Below are 10,172 nucleotides of genomic sequence, written 5' to 3' on the forward strand. Positions count from 1 at the left end.
TTTTGTAAAAGTCTGTTGCTCACAGGCTTTTATTTTGTAAAAGTCTGTTGCTCACAGGCTTTTATTATTGTAAAAGTCTGCTGCTCACAGGCTTTTATTTTGTAAAAGTCTGTTGCTCACAGGCTTTTATTCTGTAAAAGTCTGTTGCTCACAGGCTTTTATTTTGTAAAAGTCTGTTGCTCACAGGCTTTTATTTTGTAAAAGTCTGTTGCTCACAGGCTTTTATTCTGTAAAAGTCTGCTGCTCACAGGCTTTTATTTTGTAAAAGTCTGTTGCTCACAGGCTTTTATTCTGTAAAAGTCTGTTGCTCACAGGCTTTTATTTTGTAAAAGTCTGTTGCTCACAGGCTTTTATTTTGTAAAAGTCTGCTGCTCACAGGCTTTTATTTTGTAAAAGTCTGTTGCTCACAGGCTTTTATTCTGTAAAAGTCTGTTGCTCACAGGCTTTTATTTTGTAAAAGTCTGTTGCTCACAGGCTTTTATTCTGTAAAAGTCTGTTGCTCACAGGCTTTTATTTTGTAAAAGTCTGTTGCTCACAGGCTTTTATTTTGTAAAAGTCTGTTGCTCACAGGCTTTTATTTTGTAAAAGTATGTTGCTCACAGGCTTTTATTCTGTAAAAGTCTGTTGCTCACAGGCTTTTATTCTGTAAAAGTCTGTTGCTCACAGGCTTTTATTTTGTAAAAGTCTGCTGCTCACAGGCTTTTATTTTGTAAAAGTCTGTTGCTCACAGGCTTTTATTCTGTAAAAGTCTGTTGCCCACAGGCTTTTATTTTGTAAAAGTCTGTTGCTCACAGGCTTTTATTCTGTAAAAGTCTGTTGCTCACAGGCTTTTATTTTGTAAAAGTCTGCTGCTGTGGAACAGGAAAAGAAAGTAATCGGCGGATCCACCAAACATGGAGAAGGGTACGGAACTTTTACTCGGCCATTTTCATGTTAAAGTTCTTCCAGACGGCGGAGTCGACAGAACCAAAGTCATCTGTAAACACTGCCAAGTTGAATTGTCTTCTCAGCGTAGTAGTTCCAGTCTAAAATATCACTTAAAGGCAAAACACACAACTGATAGCAGCAAGTCATTCAAGGAAACAGACAGTGGAGCGAGGCTTCTACATAAAAACTACAGAAAGATGCTGATGTTAAAAGTGTGTTTGCACAACAAATGTTATGGCACTTTCATTCATATGGCAGCACATTTAAAATAAAGCTAAATGCTAAAAGCTATACGCTACTTTTGGATTCATGACACCATCCCAGACGTAATAAACCTTTAAACCTTTAAACCTTTCTCTGGGTTCTTTAGAACTGTTAAAGTCGGCGTTTATCAGTCTGATTCTGAGCTGAATGTTCCTGATCGCTGATGTGCTGAACGTCACTCATTAGTCAAACACAAATCACACCACAGTCATTTGGGTTAAACCTCCTGCTCACAGTGGAGCTTTTTCTCTTTTCTCTGGTTTCTGCTGCTCTAAATCAAACTCACCAATCTGGACTTTATAATTCACTCCAAAGTCCTGAATCCTGAGCGACAAACTGTGCTGAAGAGGCCTTAAAAAGCTTCTCATCTACACTTTATTTCACTGCAAGGACCCTATTGTATCTGTAGGAGTTCTTTCTTCTTATTCTTTGCAAAAGGTGCTCAAAAACTCTTGAAATTTTGCGAGCGCCACCTGCCAGTTGCCGACATGAAAGAATCTAAACTTTATATTTTTGGGAGTCGCTCATTGACTCTGTAGCGCCCCCTACGATGCTTAAAAATGGTCCCCGCAATGGGGTTAGTTTCACGTGGGACGACGAAATTCGGTACACTCATTCATCATGCCCAGACGCACAAAAAAGTCTCAGGCCGCCATGGTCCCACGCCCACAGGAAGGCGGCCATTTTGGATGGAAAGTGCGCTTTGGTGCCATTTTTGACCGATTCCACGCCTTGCATATGATCGAACTCCTCCTACAGATTTTATGCTACGGACTTCAAACTTGGCCAGGCTACTCTTAAGACATGGGGGGGGGGGGGGGGGGGGGGGGTCATGGAGAAACTTTTCAAAACTCATGCGCACAGGCTCGGTCCGCTCAAGGCTACTTGCAGCTTTACTTAACCTTATTTCCAATAAATCAAGGCGTTCTCATTTCTTTATGAAGGATCTCTAACGTTAGAATAAGAGAAACTTTTCCAAACTCTGAACGGTGTTTCAGCCCCTTTTATACTGGTCACACTGGTGTTTTCTTTGGGCATATTTCATCCAATCGTGTTTAAAAGGAAGAACCGTTAAAATACATTATAATATATTACATTACGGTCATTCTGCAGACGCTTTTATCCAAAGCGATTTACAATCAGTGTGTTCCACATCGGTAGGAAAAAGAACTTCAGCTCACAAGAAATCAGAAGTGCATTTCCTTCCACTACCAAACAGCTACGAGCAGAACTAGTGCTAGAGGAAGTGCGGTAAGTTAGGTACCGAGACAAATGGGAAGACAATTTAGGAAACAAATATGTGCGTAAGGGACTAGGATGAAGCAGGTGATGTCCTAAGAGGGCGGATCAGGGTAGTGTTTCCTGAAATAAGCCGATTAAATCCAGTTCTGAGTTATAATAACAGTAAATCTTTCAGGTTTTACTCAGAAAAATCTAAAAGTTGCTGACAGGACGTGTGAAGCAGGGTTTTCCATCCGGTTTGATCTACTTTCTCTGGTCTGCAGTCAGATTTTTAAGGGCTTTTCGGGCTCTTTGGTACCTTTAACTGTCCGAGCTGTTTAACAAGACTTCCTACGATTAAACGGAGGAACTCTGGAGGACCTGAGGACGGATCTACAGCAGCAGAGACACAACCAAACGGGCGTGTTAGGGCACACGGCGCCGGGCTTACCTCCAGAGGAAGGGGTTTCCTCGCTGGTGAACAGGGGCTGACAGAGGGCCGTCGGTAAGGAGGGAGGGGGAGGAGGAGGAGGGGGAGAGGGCGACTGCGGGGGGCTGATGGACAGAGGGATGAAAGGAAGTGGGGGACAGCAGGTGCTGGAGGAGGAGGCTGCTGTTGCTGTGGCAACGCAGCTGAGTCGGGGACCAGATTCTGCCGAGAGAGGAGGGAGGGGGGGGGGAGAAAGGATGAAGGGGGAGGAGACAGAGAGGGCCCTGAGCCTGAAACATCTGGATGAGGCAGAGAGCCTGAAACATCTGGAGGAGGCAACATCTGTAACTGCCCACCTGCCCCCTGAACTTAAAGATGGACGCCTGAAACATCTGGAGGAGGTAACATCTGTAACCGCCCACCTGCCCGCTGAACTGAAAGATGGACGCCTGAAACATCTGGAGGAGGAAACATCTGTAACCGCCCACCTGCCCCCTGAACTTAAAGATGGACGCCTGAAACATGAAACATCTGGAGGAGGTAACATCTGTAACCACCCACCTGCCCCCTGAACTTAAAGATGGACGCCTGAAACATCTGGAGGAGGTAACATCTGTAACCGCCCACCTGCCCGCTGAACTTAAAGATGGACGCCTGAAACATCTGGAGGAGGAAACATCTGTAACCGCCCACCTGCCCCCTGAACTTAAAGATGGACGCCTGAAACATCTGGAGGAGGAAACATCTGTAACCGCCCACCTGCCCCCTGAACTGAAAGATGGACGCCTGAAACATCTGGAGGAGGTAACATCTGTAACCGCCCACCTGCCCGCTGAACTGAAAGATGGACGCCTGAAACATCTGGAGGAGGTAACATCTGTAACCGCCCACCTGCCCGCTGAACTTAAAGATGGACGCCTGAAACATCTGGAGGAGGAAACATCTGTAACCGCCCACCTGCCCGCTGAACTTAAAGATGGACGCCTGAAACATGTCGGCCATTTTAGGAACAAGAGAATCCTTTCTGACAGTTTCCTTTTGATACGTCTGAGTAAAAGTTTTAGACTAAAGTGCCTAAAAATACAGCCAGGAAGCAGGAAACTGAACCTAAACAGGTGGATCAGCTGATGCGTGAAACTGGACTGGATTAAATCAGGAAGGACACAAAGCGATGATCTGATCAGTGAAAATGATCTTTAAAGGAGTTAACGTACAGTCTGTTAGTTTCTACAGCTTTTCTACAGAAAATGGCGGGAAGTGATGAACGTGTATCACTGCCAGCCTGTTTCCACCAACATACTGCCTGCCCTCCTGCAGACGTCCCCTCAGAGAGTCTTGGATCGGCTTCACAGAGCTGGCAGGACTCCACCGAGGCGTCACTTTAAAGTCCGCTACAATATCCCCGAGGGAATCAACAGAGGAACATTTGCTGTGCGAACACACTTTTAACATCAGCATCTTTCTGTAGTTTTTATGTAGAAGCCTCGCTCCACTGTCTGTTTCCTTGAATGACTTGCTGCTATCAGTTGTGTGTTTTGCCTTTAAGTGATATTTTAGACTGGAACTACTACGCTGAGAAGACAATTCAACTTGGCAGTGTTTACAGATGACTTTGGTTCTGTCGACTCCGCCGTCTGGAAGAACTTTAACATGAAAATGGCCGAGTAAAAGTTCCGTACCCTTCTCCATGTTTGGTGGATCCGCCGATTACTTTCTTTTCCTGTTCCACAGCAGACAGCAGCAGACTTTTACAGAATAAAAGCCTGTGAGCAGCAGACTTTTACAAAATAAAAGCCTGTGAGCAACAGACTTTTACAGAATAAAAGCCTGTGAGCAGCAGACTTTTACAAAATAAAAGCCTGTGAGCAACAGACTTTTACAGAATAAAAGCCTGTGAGCAACAGACTTTTACAAAATAAAAGCCTGTGAGCAACAGACTTTTACAAAATAAAAGCCTGTGAGCAACAGACTTTTACAGAATAAAAGCCTGTGAGCAACAGACTTTTACAAAATAAAAGCCTGTGAGCAACAGACTTTTACAAAATAAAAGCCTGTGAGCAGCAGACTTTTACAAAATAAAAGCCTGTGAGCAACAGACTTTTACAGAATAAAAGCCTGTGAGCAGCAGACTTTTACAAAATAAAAGCCTGTGAGCAACAGACTTTTACAAAATAAAAGCCTGTGAGCAGCAGACTTTTACAAAATAAAAGCCTGTGAGCAACAGACTTTTACAAAATAAAAGCCTGTGAGCAGCAGACTTTTACAAAATAAAAGCCTGTAAGCAGCAGACTTTTACAGAATAAAAGCCTGTGAGCAACAGACTTTTACAGAATAAAAGCCTGTGAGCAACAGACTTTTACAGAATAAAAGCCTGTGAGCAACAGACTTTTACAGAATAAAAGCCTGTGAGCAACAGACTTTTACAGAATAAAATAAATAATAAAACCTGCGTTAATGCGCGATAATAACGCGTTAACTCGCCCCGCCCTAGTTAAATTAAAGGAAGCTAAAGTGCCCATGGATCTGCTGCAGGAAGAAGATGAGATTAAGACTTTGTCAGCTCTGCAGAGCTCAGACCGTGAGGGCAGGCCAACCTTATGGTGGTGGTCTCCATGTCCCTTCGCCCCTGCTGAGGGGGGCAGACTGGGTGAGACCCCCAGCTGGGAGATCAAGGGCACGGTGTTTCCCAGCATATTGTAACGCCATCTGTGGCTCTGTGGGGCAGCACCAGTGTAAACACCCCAACAAGGAAACTAAATTATTTAAAAGAATCATAAAGAAATGCTGGACTGAGAATAAGCTGAGTCAGCTGGAACATCTGGATGTAAATGAGTAGATGAAGGTAGAAAACAGACAGTTCGACACGTTTTATCAGGATACGATTAAAGGATGATGGGAAATAATTTCAACTCATTTCTACCTTTAGCTGGATCCACTTTATTAAAGTCTGTAACCGAACCTGAAACGTTCCCTGGTGTTTGTTCCGCTCAGTGGACTCGATGTGTGAACCGGCAGCAGCGCTGACGTTGTGCTATCGTGCTAAGCTAACTAGCTTTTACAATGGACACACTGTTCAGTGTTTTCTCTTCTCTTTGAAATGCTCCAAAACTCTGATTTTGCTCCTCAGCCGGCCTGAAGCTGATTTCTCTTAAGCTCTAAACTCTGTAAACTTTAGCAACATTTGAAACATTTTCAGGTGAGAAAGTAGTCGTTTAGATCCCCAACGTGTTGAAAACCTGACAAAATACCGGCTGTTTACAATTTTGTTCCCACGAATTCGGCGCTACTAAAGCTAGCCGCAGTGAGCAACGCACTTCCTGTTATTTTCACAAAATAAAATACCCGTTGCCTTTTATCATAGGGAAAGCCATTACCATACAATTGGTGCTTTTGTTTTGAAAACAGGAAGTGAACCTACCCTCGTTGTAGCTAGCTTGAAACTGCCGTTTTGACAGGAAATGACGATCGGCGACGTCACGTTACGTTGCATCTTGGGTAGTTTGAGTATGAGTAGTAACCTCATGATGCATACCCAACATTTAGGAGAATCTAGTATGCGTCCGGGAACTTCTGCTTACTCAAACTGGCATACTAACTCAGAACGTTAGTAGGAGAAGTATGCGGTTTGGAACACAGCCGTGGTTTCAGCCCTACTTTGCCAGGACTGCTGGTACAGATCAGACGGTGGCATCGCTCATATTGTCCTCGCCCCTCTCAGATCATCAGCAGATAGTTGAGCTGATGAAGGAATTCCCTCCCTACTGCCGTCCCATCAGGGTTTTCCACAGTGACAGAGCGCACGTGCGCTGTGCACATTCTGTACACTGACTGCAGGGTGAACTCGTGCTCTGACCGCTGTGGTTTGTGGTTAAACCAGTTAAGTGAGGAACGACCTTTCAGCCGGAGTAAACGAAAGCAGGCGAACTTTTCCTTAATCGGATCAGACACAACCGAACTGTGTGGGCCGGAGGAAAATCTCGTCCACATGTCCCAATCTGTGGACCAATCACAGTCGTAAGATCTTAAGGGTAAAAAGTTCCTCCAACAGCCAAAGTTTGGCAGCGCGACACGATTCCGAAGTGAAGCAGAGGAGTCGGTCTGTTTCAGTCAGCAGAATTAAGCGAGATTCTCCTTTAAAAGGACGAGCAGACGGTTTGAACTCTGTTATTAAAGCCTGAGACAAATGTTTCTAAGACCTTAACTCCCGTAGCACAACGTTCAAAGCTGGAAGGTTTAAACTAGCAGAGAATAGACCGACTCTCTGCTAAAGTTAGATATTTTGTAGGGCTGGGCGAGTTAACTCGTTATTATCGCGTTAACTCGCTAATTATTTAACGCCGATAAATATTTTATTGCACATTAACGCAGGTTTTATTATTTATTTTATTATTGTAAAAGTCTGTTGCTCATAGGCTTTTATTTTGTAAAAGTCTGCTGCTCACAGGCTTTTATTTTGTAAAAGTCTGCTGATCACAGGCTTTTATTTTGTAAAAGTCTGCTGCTCACAGGCTTTTATTTTGTAAAAGTCTGCTGCTCACAGGCTTTTATTTTGTAAAAGTCTGCTGATCACAGGCTTTTATTTTGTAAAAATCTGCTGCTCACAGGCTTTTATTTTGTAAAAGTCTGTCGCTCACAGGCTTTTATTTTGTAAAAGTCCGTTACTCACAGGCTTTTATTTTGTAAAAGACTGTTGCTCACAGGCTTTTATTTTGTAAAAGTCTGTTGCTCACAGGCTTTTATTCTGTAAAAGTCTGTTGCTCACAGGCTTTTATTTTGTAAAAGTCTGCTGCTCACAGGCTTTTATTTTGTAAAAGTCTGCTGCTCACAGGCTTTTATTTTGTAAAAGTCTGTTGCTCACAGGCTTTTATTTTGTAAAAGTCTGTTGCTCACAGGCTTTTATTTTGTAAAAGTCTGTTGCTCACAGGCTTTTATTTTGTAAAAGTCTGCTGCTCACAGGCTTTTATTTTGTAAAAGTCTGCTGCTCACAGGCTTTTATTTTGTAAAAGTCTGCTGCTCACAGGCTTTTATTTTGTAAAAGTCTGCTGCTCACAGGCTTTTATTTTGTAAAAGTCTGCTGCTCACAGGCTTTTATTTTGTAAAAGTCTGCTGCTCACAGGCTTTTATTTTGTAAAAGTCTGTCGCTCACAGGCTTTTATTTTGTAAAAGTCTGTCGCTCACAGGCTTTTATTTTGTAAAAGTCTGTCGCTCACAGGCTTTTATTTTGTAAAAGTCTGTTGCTCACAGGCTTTTATTTTGTAAAAGTCTGCTGCTCTCTGCTGTGGAACAGGAAAAGAAAGTAATCGGCGGATCCACCAAACATGGAGAAGGGTACGGAACTTTTACTCGGCCATTTTCATGTTAAAGTTCTTCCAGACGGCGGAGTCGACAGAACCAAAGTCATCTGTAAACTCTGCCAAGTTGAATTGTCTTCTCAGCGTAGTAGTTCCAGTCTAAAATATCACTTAAAGGCAAAACACACAACTGATAGCAGCAAGTCATTCAAGGAAACAGACAGTGGAGCGAGGCTTCTACATAAAAACTACAGAAAGATGCTGATGTTAAAAGTGTGTTTGCACAACAAATGTTATGGCACTTTCATTCATATGGCAGCACATTTAAAATAAAGCTAAATGCTAAAAGCTATACGCTACTTTTGGATTCATTTTTGGATTCTGCGTACAAATGCAATTAATCGTGATTAATCAGGGAAATCATGTGATTAATTAGATTAAACATGTTAATCGTTGCCCAGCCCTAATTCCACATGTCGGAGAACTAAAATAATCTAAAATATAATCTGCGTTTGGGTCGGAGTGAAACTCAAACCGACATCTGTTTGGAGTCTTTGAGGAAGGATTTGATCCTTTCAGAGTTTGTTAAACGGTGAGAAGTCCTCGTTTTTCACAACTTTAACATTTAAACCGACTCACTGATGACAGGAGGTCACTTCTCCCTGCTCGCAGACTCACAGGTGAGGGTGCACAAACTGCCTCATAGTTAGCTGCATTTCTGAACTTTCCTGTTTGTTTCCGCCGGTTTCACCGCAGATAACCATCACCCGTTACACCCGTTACACCCGTTACACCCGTTACACCCGTTACACCCTGAAGCGCTTACTGCAGCCGGAGGTGCGGGACTCCCGGGCGCTCCTTCCTCCTCTTCATCTCGTCTGCTGGGACAAAAGGCTCAGCTGTAATCTTTAATAATCCACCGGGCTGCATCAGCTCATCTGTCCGTCACACATGGCGAGCCGAGGCCGGGCGCTGCGTCACACCTGCCCTTATCTCAGGTATCTGGGCTCCTCCGGCAGCGAGTGTGGGCTTGCAGAGTCACACTCAGACCTCAGAGTAACGCCACTAAATCCCATTCGGATTCGCTCATTCTGTCCCGGTCCCACTGATCCAAACACCCGCTAAACAAACACAGGATTAAGTAATCCAGGGCAGTCAGAGAGAAGACGACCCGAGCGGTTCCATCAGGAAAAGATAAAGATGTCAAAGCTCCAGCGGACGGGAGGCTCCTAACGGACGCTGGTCCCCAGGAACAGAGGGCCTTCCCTGGGCGCAGCCTGCTCAGATAATCCCCTCTCTGCTCCGGTCGGGCTCAGCTGTGATCAGCCTGCCAGACGAGTGACGGAGCAGAGGGACGGAGGGGGAGGAAAGGGGGAGGAGAGGGGAGGAAAGGGGGAGGAGAGGGGAGGAAAGGGGGAGGAGAGGGGAGGAAAGGGTGACGGAGGGGGAGGGAGGAGGCAGGGAAACCTGAGACGCTGCCTTTGTGTGTGCTTTCTGTAAACTGTGTTTACGTCATGTTTACACAAACAGCTTCTGTCTGGAACCTTTTATTAAAATCAGGAGAAAAATTCAGTTTTAAACTCCTGGAATTTATTCACTTCACTTTGAATATGATTTAATAACTCGTTCAGCACAAATTAAACTCTTTTTTATGAGGTTTTTAACCCTTTGTGCGGTCTTAACATTGTGTTTACTCCCGCCCTACCAAAGCCCCAAAATAAAGCAACTTAATTGAATTTTAAATCCAAAATCTTTTTTGTATGATGAAACCACCTGTTATTTATCTATTCAACTCAATTCAATACATGTTTTATCATGTATTTTTGGTTACACAATAGAAAAAGTTTCACCAGTTTTCAGGATTACACTTTTTTTTTTTTTTTTTTGGTCAGTGGGACCAACAGTTTTCTTGTTTTCTCAGTTTTCTTTGACATAATAAAGGTTTATTATTGCTATTATATAAATGTGATGTAATTACTTCTGAATTAATTATATTGAAAGGGAAAAAAAAAACTGAACTTTTTTCAGCTGTTTAAATG

At 43.5% G+C, this 10,172-nt stretch overlaps 1 protein-coding gene across 10 annotated transcripts in view; it reads right to left on the bottom strand.

The window, feature by feature from the left end:
* The window catches only part of mast2 (microtubule associated serine/threonine kinase 2), a 206,007-nt gene that overhangs the window by 68,437 nt on the left and 127,398 nt on the right, over window positions 1-10,172 (bottom strand). Inside the window, exons 1-2 of one of the 10 annotated variants that reach the window (XM_075486111.1) lie at window positions 8,960-9,467; window positions 2,864-3,064 (exon numbers count right to left, since the gene is read on the bottom strand). The exons of 8 other annotated variants lie outside the window; for them this stretch is intronic. In XM_075486111.1, coding sequence (XP_075342226.1) covers window positions 2,864-3,064; window positions 8,960-9,063 — 305 coding nt within the window. In that variant the 5' untranslated portion in view covers window positions 9,064-9,467. Of the gene's footprint in view, window positions 1-2,863; window positions 3,065-8,959; window positions 9,468-10,172 lie in introns of those variants that run through there. One more of the 10 variants, XM_075486112.1, reaches the window with a different exon arrangement.

The sequence above is a fragment of the Odontesthes bonariensis genome, chromosome 15 (assembly GCF_027942865.1).
Source record: "Odontesthes bonariensis isolate fOdoBon6 chromosome 15, fOdoBon6.hap1, whole genome shotgun sequence".
Taxonomy (NCBI): domain Eukaryota; kingdom Metazoa; phylum Chordata; class Actinopteri; order Atheriniformes; family Atherinopsidae; genus Odontesthes; species Odontesthes bonariensis.